A 22,425-nucleotide genomic window follows, 5' to 3' on the forward strand; every position below is an offset into this window, starting at 1 on the left:
AACTAAGCCTAACACATCCCAATCAAAGCAATGAATAACACAGATAAAGGAAGTATCCTGAAAGCAGCTAGTGAATAATGACACATGGCTTACAAGGAATTCACAATTCAAATTATCATGAATTTCTCATCATAAACCAAGGAGGTTAGAAAGATAGTGGAACCAAACCTTTGAAAAAATGTCAACCCAGAATTCTTTCCAGGAAAAAAAAAATCCTTCAGGAATGAAGGATGAGGAGAATATTTTCAGGTGGAAAAAAAAATAGCATCTATCCCAAAAATATATGTTCTAAAATTAATGGAGAAGAAATTTCTTCAGGTCAAAGGACTATAATATCAAAAAGAAATTGGATCTTTAGGGATGAAGAAAGATCGAAACAAATGGTAAATGGATAAGTAAATTAAATATTTTCTCTTCAGTTCCTAAAAATATGAATGACTCTTCAACGCAAAATTTATCATAATTTCTGGTGAGATTTCAGTGGATGTAGATGTAATACCTATTAAATCAGCAATAAAAAGATCAGCAGTGGGGCAGGTATAAAGGGATACATATGGTTGGAAAGTTTCTTTATTTAATATAAGGTACCAAATATTAGCTCTATTAAAGACTGAGAAATGTTAGGTTTGTGTATTATAATTCCTAGAGAATCACTTAAGCAAAACAATACCAAAAATATATTCCCAATACACAAATTAAAATAAATCATTAAAATCTCATATAACTCAAAATAATGTAGAAAAAACAAACAGAACAGGAGAAAACAGAGGGAAAAGGCAGAAAACAAAATTTTATGCCTGAATGAAACTATATCAATAACCGCTATTCGATTTAATAGTCTAGTCTATGAACTATGGGCAAAATATAGTCCAAGGACCTCTTATATGTATTCTTATAGTTAAGAATGGTTTTTACATTTTTAATCATTTGTAAGAGAGAAATGCACGAGCCTTTAAGATAGTTTGTAGGTGACAGAGACCATATAAAGAAAATTTAAAATATTTATTACGTGGCCCATTTATTGTTGATCCCTACTTCAAACACTCTAATGTTAAGTTAGAGACTGACAGAATGAATGAAAAAGCAATATTCTGTCATATGCTACCTAAAAAGACACAATTTAATTTCACGTAAAAATACAACTAGGTGGAAAGTAAATAAATGAAAAAGAGTGTATAAACAGTAAGCATAGAAAGGTATGAGTAGTTATCTGAATATTAGTTAAGGTATATCAAGACAAATGATTAGTGGAGAGAATAAAAGAAGTAATTCATGAGGCAGACATATGTGGGAGAGAGAACAATGACCTCCCCCCCAACCCAGAGATATTCACCTCATAACCTTTGGAACCTGTAAGCATGTTATTTTACATGGCAAAAGGAACTTTTCAGCTGTAATGAAGTTCAAGATGTTGAGTTGAGAAGAATATCCTGGATTATCCAATGTGGGTCTCATGTAATGAAAAGTCAGAGACAGAGAAGATGTGAGAAAAGCAGCAGAATTAGAGTGGGGTGATGTGAGAGAGACTCCATCTGCCATTGCTGACTTTAAAGATGGAAGAGGACCAAGAGCCAAAAAATGTGGGCAGATTCTAGAAGCTGAAATGGACAGAAAACAATCTCCCCTAGAGGCTCCACAAAGGAACATGGCCCTACAGACATTTCATTCCAGTGAAAATCATTTTGAACCTCTGATCTCCAGAATTGAAAGATAACGTATTTATGTTGTTTCCAGCAATTAAGTTTGTTGTCACTGGTTTTAGCAGATATAGAAAATTAATACAACACACAAGCTATCCATGTGCATGGCCTCACTGAGCCTAAAGATACATGATGCAAAACTCATGTGAACAAAAATGTTCACAATCGCGGTAGAGGATTTTTAACACCTCTCACTCTGATAAAACAGCTATACAAAACAAGTCAGTAAAGACGGAAGATTTAAACAACTCTGTCACCTATCTGTATCTAATTGATATTTATAGAACACAGCATTCTATGACTGCAGAATACACCTGTTTCTCATATACACTGTGTATTTACTGACATAGATCATATGTTTAGACATACATCTCCATAAATAAAAAAGAATAAAAAATCACACAATGGGGTATTTTTAAACAAAACTAAATTATATGAGTAATAAATAACAGCAAAATCTCTAGGAAAACATTAAATACCTGGAGATTAAATCCTTACAAATACCTATGGAACAATGATGAAATCACGAGAAAAATTAGAAAATATTTACAACTATTTGAATGACAACAGAAATAGGACATATCATAATTTTTGGGTTGCATGAAGTATTGCTTATTGGGAAGTTGAGAGTTTTATATGGTTATATTAGAAAATAAGAAATATCTAAAGAAATGAATATTCCACTTCAAGAATCTATAACCAAAGATCAAAGCAAGTCCAAAATACATAGAATGGAAATAATGAAAATAAAATGGAAATCAACAAATTAGAAAATAGATTTATATATAAAGATTGTAAATTAACAAAGCCCAAAGCTAGTATTTTGTAAATATCAACAATATTGGCAAATCCTTGGTTAGAAAAAGGAAAGTCTTTTTGAAAATAGTGCTGAATTATTTAGATAGATGTATGAAAAAATAATATATATTGACTCCACAAAAATGAATGCGAAATAGAGCATAGACTTTAACACAAAATCTAAATCAACAAAACATTAAAAGAAAGCCTAGGGGTGCCTGGGTAGCTCAGCTGGTTAAGCATCTGCCTTCGGCTCAGGTTATGACCCCAAGGTCCTGGGATCTAGCCCCGTGTTGGGCTCCCTGCTCAGAGGGGAGTCTCCTTTTCCCTCTCCCTCTGCCCCTCCTCACTGCTTGTGCTCTCTCTCTCAAACAAATACATAAAATCTTAAAAAAAATAAAGTAAAAAGAAAACAAAACAAAATAAAATAATAAAAAGAAAGCCTAGACATAAATCTTTGTGGCCTTAGTTTAGGTAATGATTTCTTAGATGGAACATGATAGGAATCCAATCTGATAAGCTGGACTTGAGAAAAATTAAAATCTTTTGCTCCTCAAAGAAACATATTTATTCCAGAAAAAAAGAACAACTATGTCTACATAATGTTCAAAAATGTTCACAAAAGCTTTCTGTAATAGCCCCGCACTGAAAACAACCAAATGCCCATCAACAAGAGACTAAATAAACAAACTCTGTTTTATCCACACAATGCAAAAACAGGAAAACATTATAAATTTTTGATTCGTATTCAACATACCAATGCATGTTGACTGAAAGTGCTTAGCAAAAAATTAAAATTAATGTGCGATACCATATATATAAAGTTTTGGAAGTGCAACTAAGTTATAGTGATAGAAAGTAGACTAACAGTTGCCTGGGGAGGAGAGTGAAAGAACAAATATATTACAAAGGAGCTTGAGAAAATTGTTGGGGGTGATGTAAATGTTTGTTTAGATGATTGTGATAGCTTTGCAGGCACATCCTTATGTCAAAACTGATCACATTTTGCCCTTTATATATTGGCATTGTACTATGGTCTAATTATATTTCAATAAAGTTGTCAATGGGGGTATTTATTTTTCTAATTATTTCTACTAAAGAAGAATAAAATTAAATATTTAATTTTTAAAAAAAGGAAAAATTGATCATGTGCCCTAAAAGCTATCAATAAAACAAAACAAAAATTATTCTTAAAACAATGGTCTAATAGTTGAAAAAAAACTGTTTTATTATTTTTGAAGTAGTTTTACCTAGCCAGCTTCTAATCACCAGGAAACAACAATCTCAAGGAATGTTCAAAGAATTCTCGAAACATTCTTTTACAAAGCGAGTTTTTTTTTAATCCTTCCTAAATAAGAGATACTATAAAATTTGCTCATGAGCTTTAGTCTTCCAAAAAATTAACTTCAGAAAACGAAACAGGCTGACCAATGTCTAAACCTTTAAAGCAATCTGATCAAAAGCAATTTGCACCTTGTTATATCAGTCCTTGAAAACCAGAGAGCCCTACGTATGGTTTGTTCGTTTGTTTTGTATTAAAGTATTTAGGTTATTAAAAGATCAGAAGAACATGCAATTTGTACTGCAACATACAATCACGTGTTGACCCATTATTTTCTACCTAGTTGAAATCACTAACAACTAAAAATCTCACGTCATTTTACGTCAGCATTTCACATTACCTTGATATTTTTCCCCATCTATCACTGCGAAATTTGAATTCAAGTTGAGGTCTGATTTTAATCTCTGTCAATCCCAGTGTTCTAATAAAGCATGAGCTCTGTTTTATTCATTTTGTGTCCATAATCACTCAGTACTGGTTCTAAATCTTAAACAGCTCAATGAAAAGACCCTAAGTTTGATATGGTCTGGATTTTTAAAATTCTTTTCAATGAGGTTTTAAAACATAGACACAGAAATTATAGATCTTAATTTAACTTTTTATTTATTTCATAATTAAAATGTAGGTAGGTGTGCATGGAGGGCAATTCAGAAGTTCTAGGACACCTTTGAAGGATGTGGCTATGCTTCAATAAAAGCATTTTTAAATGGTTAAGTATGATGAAGCCCCAAGAATTTCTTCCTTCAACCTTCTTAATTTACATATACGGAAACTGAGATCCCAGGGATGCAGGTCACACAACTAATTAGCACCAATCCTAGCACTGGTATAGTAACCTAATATTGCCTATATGACCTAGTCTGCCTTACTGTGTTTTGGAAATATCGACAGAGCTCATGTCTCATGAGCTCCACTTTTCTGAGTACTTACAGCAGTGATTTAGTAATAATTCTATGATATGTCAAATAAGCTTTTAAATATTTACAAAATGCAAAGGAAAAAAAACCCTATATTAAGTTTTATTAAGAGAATATGATTCCTACTACTTTTTTAGCACAGTGAGAAGAGGCTGGAAGTATTCTATGAACTTCCCTTCCAAACTGGTTGGGCAACTCTAATATAAATCATGTTTTGGCACCCTTAAACTTTGCTCATGTAGGTCCACATTAAAGAAAAGGAAAAAAATAATAAAGTAAATTTTTGATTAAAATACATATTTTGAATTACAAAATATAAACAAACATGTTGAAAGTTTGAGAAATATTTATAATTTGCTACAAATGCTGTTGACTTGGCAAAAATTTATATATACTAATACATAACATATTAATATATATATAATGGGAAAACAGCAGAAAACAGGACTAGGAAAAAAAGCTAAATAAGTTATTAGCATCACTTCTTCCTCTGTGTGTCCTAAATAATATCATGGCTTTTTTTGTCTCTCTGTTTTTTTTTAAGATGTATGATGGCAATAAAACAACTTTCTTAGAAGTTCTCTAACTTTAGCAAATGAAATCTGCAATTTGTGAAATAATTATTTAATATCCTTCATATTTTTTGTAATTGTTTAATTGGCCTTTCCATGAATTTCTTAACAAGAACACTTATGAATATGTAAAATAATATGGATTATTTGTGTCTGTTCTTGAAGCAATTTTTGCTTTCTAAAGACATTATCAGTAAGAGATACATCTTATTCATAGTTATCATTACATTCTATCAATGTTAATGTGCTAGAAATTCTCCAATAGAAATGTTGTGTCATTAAGAGCATCTTACACACTCCCACTATGATAGTTATGCCCGCTTGAACATCAGAGAATCTCCAACATTGATGATTCCTGAATATTTATTGAAAATAATATTAAATTTCTTTCTTTTTATGAACATATATGTGAAATTATTCTAAAATCCCATTCAGTGATGTAAGATGGATCGTGCATTTACATTACCCTCATATTCCCCAAATCTCACATCTCTTTGTCATAATTCTCACTTACAGACAACAAGCGTTATTCTGATAAAATATGAATGTTGATATATTCAATCATTTTAAAAACACTATTTCATATCTTATGAGGATGTAAAATAATTCAACAAAATAACTACGCAGGTGAAACAGAGGACCATTAATATTATAAATAAATAGATAAAACTCTAAGGAGATACTAACCAATTACTGATAACTAATGCAATTCAATTTATATTGCGTTCGGGTTAAACACTACAAAAGAGAAAATCACAATTTTCAGAAAAGCAGTATCAAAACCACTAAATATATAGCACTGTGCAATGTCCTATAACATCCACTAGATGTCTCTAATAACTGACTTTGAATGGCTGCCTTCGTTCTAGGGCTATGCGTCAAACACCGAATCTTGAACTACAGAGGTATTTTGAGGATCCTATCAAAATTCATATTTTTCAAAGCAGAAAAAAGTTGTTTTAATAAACATACAAAAGGAAAATAACTTACATTCAATATCAAGGTACATGCTCTTTTGGTGCCCTCCAATCCTACTTGCAGCTTCACAGTCATATCTCCCTGAATCTGACAACTTCACATCTTTAATACGCAGTGACGAGCTTCCATGCTGCCCTTTGACTTCGATACGGCCGTCTGGGCTCTGTTTACATCGATTCAGGAAAAAGAAAGATTTTACGCTTGTTTTGTACGAAATGATGACCAAACATAGGGTGTTTATCACATATATAATAAATGAAAATAGTCTTACCTGCATTACGTTTTTTTTGAAAGCAATGTTTCTGTATTTATGACTTACTGTTTTTGGCTTTTCCATTTTACCTGCCCACTTGCTCACAGGGACACTAACATGTAGTAAAAACTTCAACACATGTTTTATCAACCTCTTTTATTTAGTGCACTCTGTGCTTTTCAAAAACCTTGCATGTTCTTCCAGGAAGCGCTTTGTGGGCTTCCAATTATGTTCCTTGCAAACACAACAGAACAACAATGCCTATTCAATTCTGGCTGAAACCCACCAGAAAATGGTATTCCTCCTTCACTTTAGTTTCCTATTTCACCATGTAAAGACAATGTATCAAGATGTATGAAAATTAAAGGCTTTAAGAAGAATTTATAGTTATTTTTGAATGAATGAAACAGCACTGCTTATAAGCCTATTTAGTACATTACCCATTAACAGATAAATTATTAAAAACAGCACTATATAAGTCATTCTTAGAAAGTCAATGGAAACAACATGGAAAAGATTAATCACATACTCCATGAATATTGATGCAAATCAAGGAATTGCTTGTAATCCAATAGACTATAGATTACACTTCAAATAAGAATTCTTGTGTGCAACCTAATTGGTAAACCTACAATTGTTTTCTTAAATCACTTAAATACCTTTATAGCACACATTTTTAAAGAGACAGTTTATTTACTGAATTTTACTTTGTGCAATCTGGAAATGTAGTGAGATTTGGCATTTTATAATTCATTTGCAACATGTACTTTACTATTATTGAATTATGTTCAATATTTGAGGTTTTTGTGCCACAATAACAACTGCCTGCCACACATTTATTTTGAAATATTTAAGTTATTATGTAATAATATAATGGTTGTTTGATTTTCTATATAACTGAAATTCAAATAAATTTCAATACCTGTATTTTGTATTATTAAAACTTGTTTATTTTCTTTTATTAATATCGACAGACTACTTTAAAGCTCTTTTTCAAACATGAAGTTGATTGGGCACAATATGATCACTTTTTTGCTTTTGAGTTTTATACAGGCATGCAATTACTATACAACCATATCAATCACTCATAATTCATTGACTATCATTATTGTAAAAATGTTCTTCAAAAACAAAGAAACGAAAACATGCTGGGAATGCATTATGCAACCCAGATCAGGCCAAAAATATGTTCCCCAACTCTCAAGTATTGCTAAAAAATAGCAAAGGTGAGGCTTTCAAGCAGAAGGCATTCTCTTCTGCCAATATTTAAGATGTTTGGCTGCCAACCCAACTACTTACTTGAGAGGAAAGAAAAAAATGCAGAAACTCACATAAGTTAAAATTAGAATGAGTAAACTCAAAAACAGAATGGCCAATGTGTTATACAAAGTAACTACTTTTTGATAACTAAAGGGGTATTAGTTCCTTATCTTGATGCACCTCTATCATTGGACCCTACTTGAGCTACCCCTCCTTCGTTAAGTGCAGACTTTCCTAGGCTTCCAGGAAACCCACACTCTCCTGTGTTTTCTCCCAGTGTCACTTTTCTGACTACATTTTAGTCTGGGTTGCAGCTTCCTCTCTCCCTGGGGGCCCTGGTTTCTGTCCTGGACGTAACCAATGCACTGTGTTTAGACACTCTCATTCCCTCCCATATTAGCAGTTGCGATCTCTAGTCACTTTCTCCAGGCTGGATTCTGGAGAGCTATGGAACCAGATATGCCTCTTTCAGGGCATGCACATTTGAGATGTTTCTCAAACCACCATGTGCAGATCTGAACATATCACTCCCTCACCCAGCATAATCTGCTCTACTCCTGCGATTTTCCCTTCCATGAATGGTATGAATTGTTTCTCATGCCCCACGCTAGACCATGTCTTCAGTCTTGAATCAATTTCTGAACCTTTTTATTTTTAATTTTAATGATGATAAATGTCAGTTTATCGTCTTGTTCAACATTATCACTTTCGATGGTTAGCAGCTGTGTTTCCATGGACTTATCTGCTCTCTGCTTCACCTATTTGTAGTCTTAGTCGTGCCGCTGATTTGGAAGAACACCGATGGGCATCTCTGGATTTCAGAGAGAACAATCACACTCAAAGTGAATGTGACCGGAAAAGATTCCCTGACTCTGCAAAAGCCATCAGCATTATGTTATTTCCTACGTTTCTCTAGCAAAGTCTCATTGCAGATGCAGAAATTATTTTTTGTGTAGCTAAGAATGATTTTTTAGAAAGCAAACTTCTAATTCTCATAACAACTTCATGAAGGTTTCGTATCCCTTGTGCTCTATAATCATGAATAACATTGTATTGACGTCCGAATAAACTCCCAATGACTCAGCCTGACATTTAAGGACTTCCATGTGACATCCTCTTTCTGTCTAAGACATCTTTTTTCTGTCTAAGCACACTTTACAATTTGGATACCGTTAATTTGGCTTCCAATTAATCTGAATTACTGTCATTTCCATAAGCACCCTCCACAGCCCTGTCTCAACCTTTCCCCCTTTACCTCTTCTATATTTACATGGCAGGATTCTCTCATTATTCCTTTAATTTCTTGGGAAAATATCAATTTATATTCAAAAAAATTGACTATTGTATATCATTATTAAATGCACCACTTTGAACTCTGCTTTGCTTAGGACACACTACTTTTTCTAATCTTATTGGAACTTCAGAATTCATCCTGTAGGGTAATATTATACTTGAACAAATGTGAGAACATTTTTATTTTTATGGTACTTTATGTTAAAGTCACCTGGACTAGTACCAAGGACAGAACCATTATATTCTAATACCTTTAAAGCAAATTAAGTTATAGTGAAATTTAGATGTAGTTGAGTAAAGGAAATGTATTCTTCCAGCTATTATTTTCTATGAGTTATAAACTTGCATTTAGTATCTTTATTAATGGGATAAAATACCTTATTAATGATACAAAACAAATTCTTCATTTTTCTATTAAGAAAAAAATTATTCTTTCACAGAATTGAAAGGCAAATATACCTGCTTTGAAAACAAATAGGTCCTCACGTTGCTACCTGTTGTAAATGATATGGTATTTGACTTAGGAAAATCTACTGGTGTCTGTAAAATTAGTATGGTATTAGTAAAGATGTTAGAATTGAGAAGTTATTTTCAATGTATCTGGAATTATTAACAGAAATTCTGGAAGAACAGAATTTCTTTGGGAAGGTGTGTGATTCCCTGGGAGATCATAAGTCATTTTCAGACTTGACATTGGCTCTATAATAATTACAATATTCATTTGTCTCAAATACATACACTAGAAGACCAAAGTCATTCCTTCTCATATCTGACATTTCAAAGGACATCTTTCTCTTTGTGCTACAAAAAGGCATTACACATCTCTGAAAGAAAATTAATTTATATCTTGGCTTTGATTCACCACCTACCAAAGATTCATTTAAGACATCTGATATTTGATTGAGACAGGTTAATGGGCATATTAGCTGTCCATCTAGTATTTTCAGGTTCTATCACTGCATTAAGTAAGTTGATTAGAAAGAAAAGTGCCTGACTATACATTATTATTCCAATCCTTGTAGAAAGGCACTCTTTGAAATTTGATTTAATGTTATATTCTTTGCCTTTCCAGAAGGTCAGTTTAAGAACTGCTTATTTGAATAGTATTTCAACATTTTTATAAAATGGTTATTTATAGAGTTTACTGAAAAAATGGTTGTTTATACAGTTTACTGTCCTTTCAAGAATCACTTGATGAAATATCTATATAATTATCTCCTGGAGTTTAGCTCCAACACAAATATTTTGTTGTCAATTTTAATTGTTGGACGTTTGAAATTATACAATGTATCACGCTTATAGGTTGTTTTGTGACCTTACCCGACAAGACATTTATTGCCAACTTTAGAACCCAATTGTAGTACATAACAAATTTGAGGTGACAGTATTCCTCATCTTTCTTTTTCATACTGATGTCATTGACCTCTTTGGCCTTTTGGGAGATTGGTGAATCATGTCACTTAGTTACTCAGCAATTGTTTTCTTGTGCAATTATTCTACAAGAAGCACTCAGGCACTGGGGATACATGTTGAGCAAAACTGAACAATTTTTACCCTTTGGTTAATTAAAGTTTAGCAGATATTAATTTTAAAAAATAATACAAATAAATTGAAAAGTACCATGTAGGAATAGCAAAGTTTCATCTTGGGAGTGAGTCAATGGAGGAGTGGAGTAGAGTTAGAGGAATGTTCCCTGATAAACTGAAGTGTGGATTATGAACTGAAAATAGTGAATGAGGAACAGTTTTGTAGAGAGAATTCCAAGTCTGGGCCCCCAGAAGGCATAAGAAGGAACTGAAAGAAGCCAGCAGGCACAGAGAGGAGAGGAAGGGCACATGGGATCTCCTGACGTTGGACAGGTAAACAGAGACAGCATGCCGAACCCCAGACAAATACAGACATCCAGAAAATGTGCATCCCCTTATTATACATTCTGTTTGCCTTTTCCTAATGGCATTATATCTTTATCGACTGTAAATTAAATGCAACTTCAAATACTTAGAAGTAATGTCAAAGCATAACTGCTAATTACATAAACAAGGAAATACTTTCCAAAGGTTACTGGCATTAATTTACCCAAACTAACCTCTCAAAAATGTGTTAACATTGTGTTAAGTTGAATAATTTCTGTGAAGAATTTTAAACAGAAAGAGTCTCTTCCTTCCTTATAAGAACCTGTACTTACTCTTAGCATTAATTTCCCTTTCCTCTGAGCTTGCTCCCAGCTTCTTAATTTTCTTGCTATTTGATTTTCCTAAGCTGAATTTTACAATTACCCTTCTTCCTAGCATTGCAAAATCATGTAAGGAAGAGTAATATGTACAATGTAAGTTCTTAACTTACATAATTTTTCCCTACGTTCTAGTGCCCCCTTCTCTTTGTATATAGTGTCGATAATTTATTCAACAAATAGGAATTGAATATAACACTGAGAGCAGGTAACAATGGTAATTAGACACTGTTTTAAATGTTATACATTTATCAGTTCACTTAATCCTAAATAATCCTAGTAATACTACTATAAGATTTGGACTAATATTATCCCCACTTTAAAAATGAGGAAATTGAGGAACAGAAATATTAAACACCCAGCTTCCACACAGCTTACAAACAAAAGCACCAGATGTCAAGGCTGTCTGGCCCTGGAGTTCACATTCAGAATTACTTTCCCTCTGTGGCCCATCACCTCAGCCGTTAACTGTGCGGTTGAACTACATTAACCAAAGCTATGTGATACACATTATGTTGGTTTCTGAGGACAGAAAAATGGATCAGAAAGGCAAAGCCTTTAGTCTCATAGGTCAAAGGGCTTAGAGGAAAGAGATGACAAATCATAATATACGCTGGTATAGATGAAGTTTGGGAAGCACACATAAGACAGTCTACCGAGGTGGGGGACAATGTCTTGTAGGTAACTCTGTCTAAACTGAGACCTGAAGGGTAAGTAATAATGATGAGCCAGGCACCAGACCAGCTACATAATTTGCAGGACCTACTCCAAAATGAAATGTAAGGTCTCTTGTCCAAAACATATTGTGAATTTCAAGGCAACCACAGTAATAGATTGAAGTAAACACAGGGCCCTTCTGAGTATCAGGCTCTATGTAACTGCATGTGTTACATTCATGAAGTTGGCTCTGCTCAAGCAAAAAGGAAAGAAAAGAAGGAAGGAAATGGGAACTACATAGGCCTAAACCAGAAGGGACAATGGCATATTCAAAAAGATGAAAAAAGCTCAGCAGAACTGGAATATTCAATATAAAGTGGAGGGGTAAGAGATGAAGTGGCTGGAGAGGGACAAGGTTGCTGTAACGAGCCTCAAAAATCAAGGGAAGACCAGTAAGAACATGAAAAGATGCTCAGCACCATTAGCTACCATGAAAGTGTCAATCAAAACCACAATACCATTTCACACCCTCTAGACTGTAATCAAAAAGACAGATAATAGTGTTGGTGAAGCTGTGGGCAAATTGGCACTTTCATGCACTGCTGGTGGGTGAGAATGAAAAATGGAGCAGGTGCTTTGGATAAAAAGTGTGACAGTTATGCAGAATGTTAGACACAGAGTTATTATATGACTCAGCAATTACACTCGCAAGAGAATTAAAGATGTATGTCCACACAAAACCTAATACGTGAATATCCATAATAGCATTATTAATAAAACCAAAAAGTTAAAGCATCACAATGTCCATCTACTAGTGCATGCATAAATAGAAAGTGATATATTCATACAATGGAATATTATATGGTAATAAAAAGAAATTAAGTACTTATACAGGCTACAATACGGATGAACCTTGAAAACATTAGCTTAAGAGAAAAAAGCTAGTAACAAAGAATACAGATTGACTGCTTCCATTTATATGAAGTTTCCAGAGTAGACAAATCTAGGGATACAGAAGTGTATCAGTGGTTGCCTAGGGCTCACAAGTGGTGTGAGGAGATTGGGAGTGATGGCCAAGAAGGGAGGAATTTCTTTATGAGATGATGAAAATACTCCAAAATTGATTTTGTGGATGATTGCACAACTCTGGAAATATACTAAAATGCATTTAATTGTACATTTTCATGAGTGAATTGCATCCTATATGAATTATTTATAAATAAAACTGTTAAAAATGAAAGACAAGTAAGGAATTTAGGTGTTCTAGAAGCAACTGGAAAAGGATATGAAACACGGTAGGCCTACAAGGCAAATGCATATGCTCTTTGAAAAGCTCATTCATGCTGTGGGGTGGAGACAAGTCAAGAGGAGGATGGGAGGCCCATGGGAAGCATACTGCACTGATAAAGTGCTGGGGAAAGATAGTGGTAGTGGAGATGGAGAGAAGTGAATGCATTTTAGAAATGTTTTGAAGAGGAATCAACAGTATTTAGTAAATGATTGAATGAGAAGTGGTGATGAAAGAAAAGAGGAAAAGAGTATTTCTAGGTTTCTGTCACAAAGCCCCAAATGGGAAATATTCTCTATCATTACTGAACTATCGTATGTCTATAAATTACATATATGTATGCTTATACTCATATTTTAGGATATGTACCCATATTTTAATAACTGGCATACATTTTGTCCCATATTATATATTCACTACTTTAAAACTGATATTTAAAATTGAAATGTTAATAAATGGAATGTTGATATAAAGTGAAAGTATAATAAACTTATCAGAGATTTTAATTTTAAAAAATTATATAAGGGGGGTTCAAACTAAGAATTGTCAAACTGATGGTTTTCAGAATGTGATCTGCTTATTTTATATTAATGCCTGGGTATGCTGCCAACTTTAGCATAACATAGCAGCTAAGACTGCAGAACCAGACTGGAAAGTTTATATCCTGACTGTGTCACCTACAACCTTTGTGACCTGGAGTTAATTGCTTAACTTAGATGTACTTCAGTTTCTCTCTGTGTATAATGGGTATAAGAATGCAACATTCATAGTATTGCTCTGCAGATTAAACAAGTGAATATTTGTGGAGCTTAGGACTTGTTAGTACCTGATAAATAAATTGGCATAAAACATCTGATATCCAGATTTATGAGATAAATATATAAGTCTATACAGGATCCATTTCATTGTGATAGCTAAAGGCATTCTATCTCACAAAGAAATAGTAACTCTCCTATCATCTTTTTACTTACCAGCTCATCACTACTGCTAGACTTTTCTCATAATCTCATGAACTACATCTCAATTATTTATAATATTTTGCCAATGAAAAATATGTAGTATATTCAGTAAAGAACAAAATTTAAATTAGGATGAAAAAACTACTATAGGAGAGCAAAATTCCTACTGATAAATGATAAAACATTTCACACATAGTTAAATTACTGAATAATGGGATTTATATTTTATTACATCCATAATGCTACTAATAAAACTCTAGATATTGAATTTGTCTGTAATTGCCATTACATTTGTGGATGGCTTGCATGTATCCTTGACTTTGCTCTTCATTGGGATGACCTTCCCTGTTCAAAGGCCATGACTTTGGTGTCAGGGGTCACTCTGTAAGTGTTACATTGATATGAACTCTATGATACCATTCAATGGTTTTAAAATTTTAAGATTCCAATGATTATGCATCACCTCCCTCAAATTTATACTAGTCAAAGATATATAAAGTAACCTGACCCCATGTCTGTGATATTATTATTACTTATTATGGTCATTCATTGTGATTGGAGCTCCAAAAAAAGTAAATTTGAATAAGGGGAATGTACTTGACCATAATTCTGGCATAACTGTTGGCTACTTTGCCTGACAAGACACCTATTTTCTTGTTGTGTAGTTGTGTGTGGAATTTTAATCTAAAAGATAACAAAACAAAATATTCAATATCAGGGTTGTTCAGAAAATTCAGAACACATGAATTTAAGTCATAAATATGGGGTGAGAATAGAAAGTCAGGACTTTGAAAATATCACTGATTCAAAATACCAATCTATGTAAAATTCCAGTGTTTTCACCAAGGTTAAGAAACCAAGAAAAATAGGATGGTCACTATCATTTCTGGATTCTCATTTTTTTCTGTGTATCCTTCATAATGGAAAATAAGAAATGTAAGAACAACTGCTTATTAAAAAATCAATAAGAAATAAAGAAGCCAAGAAGATACTCAGATCTAAAAATTATATCCCATATTGAGGTAAAATTTAGTTTCATGTCACACAAGCATGAGAAGACAGAAAAGAGATATGAAAAAATGAGGCATGTTATACTCTAACCCTTCCTAGTCAACATTTATTACAAGATTCTCAGTTGTACTGCAATGACTTCTGTCACATAACTGAACTTAACTTGTAAACATTGATATCATGTTGTCAAATCATACTACTCTGGCAGTAATGTGAGTAATCACTAATAAGCACAGATTCCATGATTATAAGGCTTTGAAGAATCTGTGGGTCATCTGGTTCCATGTTTTTTTAATCCAAAATTTAAAATGTTTTGCTGTTTAGCACAAGGATAGCCCACTGGAAACAGATGAACCACAATATTAAAAATATTAGAATTGGAATGGCATAATATTAATAACTATTAAAGGTGAGCAACAGACATGAGATTTCATTATACTATTCTCTAATCTTTGGCCTTTGTTTTTAATTACATCATACATCTTACCACAGAAAATTTTAAACAGCATTGTCAAGATGGATCTGTTCCTTTAGACAATTTTCTGAACTGTTACAACAGCATAGAGAAGATCTGAACCCAAAGTCAGGTCTACAGCATGCTGCTTCAACCTACTTAAAAATCCATAAAGTTCTTTAATTGAAAGGAACTGAGATTTCAATGTGATTTATTTTCCCAGAGTTATCACAGTACAAGTTGTCTAATACACAGTATTTAGCCTTTGTTGCTTCTTTCCACATCTGGTTAGAATCATATAAGATTATGCAAGCTCAGTTCTAGGTACACGAGAAATGTTATAATCAGTGAGGTAACCAGTTTAAGAAGTATGGTAATCCAGTTCAAATTGTAAACAAATAAAAGAAGTTTTAAATGCAAGAAGCACAACACTAGGAAATAGTACAATAATATGAAGTGCTTAAAAATACCTGACATATACTATATCTTCAACAAGCACTAACTATAGTCATTTCGCTTTTCCATTGGCATATCTTTATATAAATTAGTGCAAGATATTCTATAATGGAATTTTTTTCCACTTTAGTATGAAGAAACTAAAAATAATTTGGGAACATGTTTTCTTTGCTCTATCTATGGGACTAATAGGGCCCTAAGTCTTCTTTGGTCAATACTTAAAGCAAAAAAAAACTAAAAACTAAAACAAAAATAGGACTACTCAAAGAATATATTAGTCCGTTTTCTGCCTGTATCTATTTGAATAAGTTATATTATTCCTTGATTTCACTAATCTTTTCTTCTATAATATCTAATCTGCTGTTAATCCCATTTTTCTTACTTCAGACATTTTTTGATCTCTAGAATTTTTATTTAATCTGTTTATATCTTTCATGTCTCTCCTTATTATGCTCAAGCTTTCTTTTATACAGGATATACAGTATATGTAAAAAATACATATGTGAATGTTCTTATCTACTAAGATACACAACTATCTTCTATGTCATGAATGGATCTGTTTCTATTGATTGATTTGTTTTTCCTAACTATAGGTTATATTTTTGTGCACCTTGCCTATCTCATAATTTTTGATTGGATGCCAGACATTTTGAGCGCAGTATTTTTCTTTTTTAATATGTTTGGTCTCTTCTCTGAGACACTGTTAAATTCCTTGAAAACAATTTTATTCTTTTTAGAATTTTAAATTTTGTTAAGGAAGTTGGGAACAATCTTTAGTTCAGGACTAATCTGGCCACACTACCTAAGGAACATTGTTCAGTATTCCAGTGGTTCTTTCTTTGAAAGTCTCCTCCCACACATACACTTACTGGTATTCAGCTGAAGAAACTAGGGGAAAATGCTGAAGATCTTTGGACTTCTCTCTGTGTGACTTTCTCTCTTCTCCACAGAGCTCTCTCCTCTCTAATATTACATACTATGAATTCTAGCACCATGGATCACTTAAACTTAGAACACTGTCTCCACAACTAACAGAAACAACCAGACTGTTAATCTCTTTGCTGTAGCCTGGAAATTCTCTCCAGTTATTATGCTTGAGCAATCACAGGACTCACATCATTTGTTTCTCTTCTCTCAGGGATCAATGTGCTGCCCATAATGTCATAAATTGTGTTTGTTGTTGTTGTTGTTGTTTAAAGCCAGAGTGTAAATCAAGCCCCTCTTTATCCATTATAAAAGAGAAGCTCTAACAAGTATTTTATTTTTTTAAAGATTTATTTATTTGAGAGAGTGAGAGAGATCAGGGGGAAGGGCAGAGGGAGAGGGAGACAAGCAGACTCCCCACTAAGTGGGGAGCCCAACATGGGCCTCCATCTAAGGACCCTGAGATCATGACCTGAGCGGAAAAAAAATAGTTGGACCTTAACTGATGAGCCACCCAGGCATCCTAACAAGTATTTTATGTTGCCACTAATTCCACAGTTAACATCAAAAAATGCAACGCATTTACCCTGTAGTGACCACTTTTTGTCATAGATATGAGAATTCTTAGAGTACACAACACATCACTTTCAACAACATCATTTTTATCAGACTGATACCTCCTTGGCCGAGAGGAGCTAAAATGGCAGAGTAGTAGGAGGACCTTAGGCTTGCCTTGTCCTTTGAACACAGCTAGGTAAATATCAAATCATTCTGTATACCCATGAAACTGATCTGAGGGCTGAGAGAACAAATTGCACAACTAGACGCAGAGAAGAGGCCACATTGTGGAGGTGCAGGGACATGGTTTGAAGAAATGGGTTGAGGGTGCTGTGGAAGGGAGGGAGCCCTGAACACAGAGAGAGGAGTGACAGAGAGAGAGGAGCACACAGGGGGTTGCACAAGGAAAACACTTCCCCAAAGCCACTGACTGGGAAAATGAGAGAATCTGATTTTTGTGAGTTTTTACCATCAGCCAGGCTCAAAGACTGGAGTTTTAGAGGTATGCAGCATGGCTGGTGTGGAGCCCTAAGGGCGCTGCAGTGCTCCTTTGGAGGAGGGCAGACAGCCCAGGGCAGATGGCTTGATCTGTGGATGTCCTGGGACATACTGGGAGAGATGGTTCCCCACTCTTGGAGCACATCTGGGAGAGGTGGTATTGCCTTTCCAGGGACAAAAGAGCCAGTGACACCATTTCTCTCCCCCACCCTTCAGTAACCAGCAAAGTACCAACACTGGCTGCCTCAACTGCTTACACCAAGTACTGCTCCCTGGGATCTGCAGGTGCTGTTTTTCTTGGACAAGTGTGCTTGAGAACCAGCACAGTGGGCCCATCCCCCAGAAAAGCAGCACAACACTCCCCCCTCCCCACACGCACCATGTCTACTGAACACAGAACTCTGCAAAGCTTCAGCTCTAGTGGAAATAGCATCAATTCTCTTTAATAACAAGCAGATCAGAGCACACCTAGTTAAAACTCACCACACTCTGGCCAAAGTCCAAATACTTCCCACTGCAGGCCAGGAGAAACTGTGCAGAGGACTGACCTGAGGGAAAGAGCAGCTAAAACACAGCAGCAGAGTGCACACAGGACACACCCGAGACACTTACTGAAGTGCCAGGCCCTGGACAGTTTATGACCTCTTCTTAATAAAGCCATTACTCTCAGGAGCAGGAAACATAAAAGCCTTTCCTAACACACAGCAGAAGACAGAGACCTAGACAAAATGCCAAGACAGAGGAATTCACCCCAGAAGAAAGAACAAGAAAAGGTCACAGGCCAAGGATCTAATTGAAACAGATATAAGTAATATGCCTGATCCAGAATTTAAAACAACAATCAAAGAATACTAGCTGGGCTTGAGAAAAGCATAGAGGACAACAGGGAGTCCCTTACCACAGAGATAAAAGATCTAAAAACTAGTAAGGCAGAAATAAAAAATGCTAGAACTAAGTTGTAAAACCAAGTGGATGTAATGACCACAAGCATGGAAGATGTAGAAGAATGAATATGTGATATAGAAGATAAAATTATGGAAAATAGCAAAGCTAAAAAGAGAGAAAGAAAAATATTGGAACATGAATGTAGACTTAGGGAACTCAGCAACTCCATAATGTGTAATAAAATTTGTATCATAGGAATCCCAGAGGAATGAGAAAGGGAAAAGGGAGCAGAAGGTTTATATGAGTAAATTATAGCTGAAAACTTCCCTAATCTGAGGAAGGAAACAGACATCCAAATCCAGGAGGCAAAGAGAACTTCCAGCAAAACTGACAAAAGCAGGCCAACACCAAGACATATTATAGTTAAATTTGCAAAATATAGAGAAAAAGAAAAAATCCTAAAGCAGCAAGAGAAAAGAAGTCCCTAACTTAAGGCAAGACAAATAAGGGTGGCAGCAGACCTCTCTACAGAAACTTGGAGGGCCAGAAGAGAGTGGCATGATATACTGACCATGCTGAATGGGAGAAATATGCAGACAAGAATACTTTATCCAGCAAGGCTGTCATTCAGAATAGAAGGAGAGATAAAAAGTTTCCTAGACAAAAACTAAAGGAGTTCATGACCACAAAACCAGCGCTGTAAGAAATATTAAAGGGGACTCTTTGAGTGTGAAAGAAAGACCAGAAGCAACAAGGACTTGAAAGGAACAGAGAAAATCTTCAGAAACAATGATTTAACAAGTAATACAATGGCACTGTTTATATTTATTAATAATCACTCTGAATATAAATGGACTAAATGCTCCAATCAAAAGACACAGCATGTCAGAATGAATTAAAACAAACAAATAAACAAGATCCATCTATATGTTGCCTACAAGAGACTCATTTTAGACCTAAAGATACCCGCATATTGAACGTGAGGGATGGAGAACATTTATCATGCTAATGGATATCAAGAGAAAGCCGGAGTAGCCTTACTTATATCATACAAACTAGATATTAAACCAAAGACTGTAACAAGAGATAAAGAAGGGCACTATCATAATAAAGGGGTCTAACTAACAAGAAGATCTAACAATTGTAAATGTTTATGCCCCTAACTTGAGAGCACCCAAATATATAAAACAATTAATAACAAACATAATGGAACTCATTGATAATAATACAAAAATAGTAGGGGGCTTTAACACCCCACTTTGAGCCATGTACAGATCATATAGGCAGAATATCAATAAGAAAACCATGGCTTTGAATGACACACTGGACCAGACAGACTTAACAGATATATTCAGAACATTTCCTCCTAAAGCAGCATTCTTTTCAAGTGCACATGGTACACTCTACAGAAAAGATCACATATTGGGTCACAAATCAGGCCTCAACAAATACAAAAATGTTGAGATTATACCATGCATATCTTGCAACCACAACACTATGAATCTTGAAGTCAACCACAGGAAAAAATTTGGACAGTTGAACATAGGGATAAAAAAAAAGAGAGAGAGAGACTCTTAACTATAGAGAACAAACTGAGGATTGCTGGAGGAGGGGTAGGTGAGGGGTGGGATAAATGGGTGATAGGTATTAAGGAGGGCACTCACTGTGATGAGCAGTGGGTGTTATCTGTAAGTGATGAATCACTAAATTCTATACCTGAAACTGAGATTACCCTATGTATTAACTAACTGGGATTTAAATAAAAACTTAAAAAACAAGGGAAGAAAAAAATACCTGGTAATGTATGTGTATGTTTTTCCTTCTTTTTTAAAAATCACATCATGCTAAGTATACATTCCAATGTCTACATCATTGGTTATATAAGAAATTTTATATAACTAATGCATATAATTACTATACGTGCCACTAGTATTATAGCAGATATATGCCCTTTTTTGAACACAGAGCTATGCTGAGTGATTAAATACTTTATTTCATGTCTCAGAACCACGCAGTGGGTAGCTGTGTTGCTATCTGACTCATATATAATTAACATAATCATCTTAAATGAAAGCAATGTATATTTATTGGAAAGGCATGAATGTAAAAACCAGAAACTACTCACCATACACCAAAATACCAAAAACCACAATTTCATCAAATCATTACACAGACACAGAAACAACCTACCTCCAAGAAATAGCTAGAAATTAGAACTGTGTATAACAAATATATAAACTTCATTGAGCTGCTTTTGTGTTTGGTTTGGATTTTGCTTGTTTTAAATAAAGTAATCCTCCATAAGGAATAGGGAAGTTAAAAGAAAGACTGCATACACAAACCAAACTTTTTATTATTGTTAGAAGTCTTCAATTAAGGAGAAAGAACTCTTCAGGAAGGATTTAATAGAAGTTAATAAGACAATATTGCAAAGGAGGAAGAGAATTAAAAACATTTGATGGGATAAATGAATCAATACTACAACCCTAAACCATGGAAAAGAGAGGGTACGGTGTGGAATTTGTCAAAAACATTAAGGTAAGATAAAGCATCCTATATTTCTATATTTTATTACTTTTTCTAAAACAATCCTAAAATTATGGATCAGACAGGTCTGTGATGAATCTTTACAGTTCTGTATGTCAATGATTAGATAATGAAAAAATTAAGATTACTGTCATTCAAGGGAAATCTGGTGGAGCTAAAGACCCAGGAAGCAGATATGGTCTGAGAAATTATATTACCTTTGCTACAAGACATAAAATTGATGAGAAACAGCTTTCATCAAGCCTCTAATTGTGTGTTGGAATATGCAGGCATAAGAAGAGGTCAAATAATTATACTACAGGGCAGAGTGTTGTAATTTTATGAGAACGTACTAAAAAAGCATACTATTAGTGAATAAATATGTAAAGTGCTATCTCAAGGTACTGATCAAAACAGCCAGCCAGACATGTTCTTGTAATATACGAAGAGATGGATAAGGCCTCAATAAACCTCCAACATCTCCTTTATAGTACACACGCAGGGAAAGTGTGCAATTTAATGGCTTAGTAGCCTCCTATTTCTATACATACTATGTACGGGATCCCTTAAGTATCACCTTTTGTATCATTTGACTCCAAAGTATATTTTAATTAATGGATAAACAAATTATTAATTCACTAAGCAATCAAAGGATTATATCAATTCATTCAAATTATTGATCGATAGATATGCTACTATAAACTTTAGCATTACATGTCTGTATTATTAAAATTTTGTCCCTCTATCATCACAGCTCCTATGACCCTGATAGATATAGTGAACTTCAGAGTTGAATGCAAATGTCCATAGAGTAAATGAACTCTCATGTTTCAGACATAGATTAAGTTCTTAACTGGCTTTGAATT

At 34.2% G+C, this 22,425-nt stretch overlaps 1 protein-coding gene across 1 annotated transcript in view; it reads right to left on the reverse strand.

Moving 5' to 3' along the window:
- NCAM2 (neural cell adhesion molecule 2) overlaps positions 1 to 22,425 on the reverse strand; it is a 210,242-nt gene that overhangs the window by 121,194 nt on the left and 66,623 nt on the right. The window contains exon 9 of the mRNA XM_040621667.1: positions 6,320 to 6,470. Within this exon, the coding sequence (XP_040477601.1) occupies positions 6,320 to 6,470 (151 nt within the window). The remainder of the gene's footprint in view (positions 1 to 6,319; positions 6,471 to 22,425) is intronic.

Source organism: Ursus maritimus, unplaced genomic scaffold, assembly GCF_017311325.1.
Source record: "Ursus maritimus isolate PB19 unplaced genomic scaffold, ASM1731132v1 scaffold_4, whole genome shotgun sequence".
NCBI classification, from domain to species: domain Eukaryota; kingdom Metazoa; phylum Chordata; class Mammalia; order Carnivora; family Ursidae; genus Ursus; species Ursus maritimus.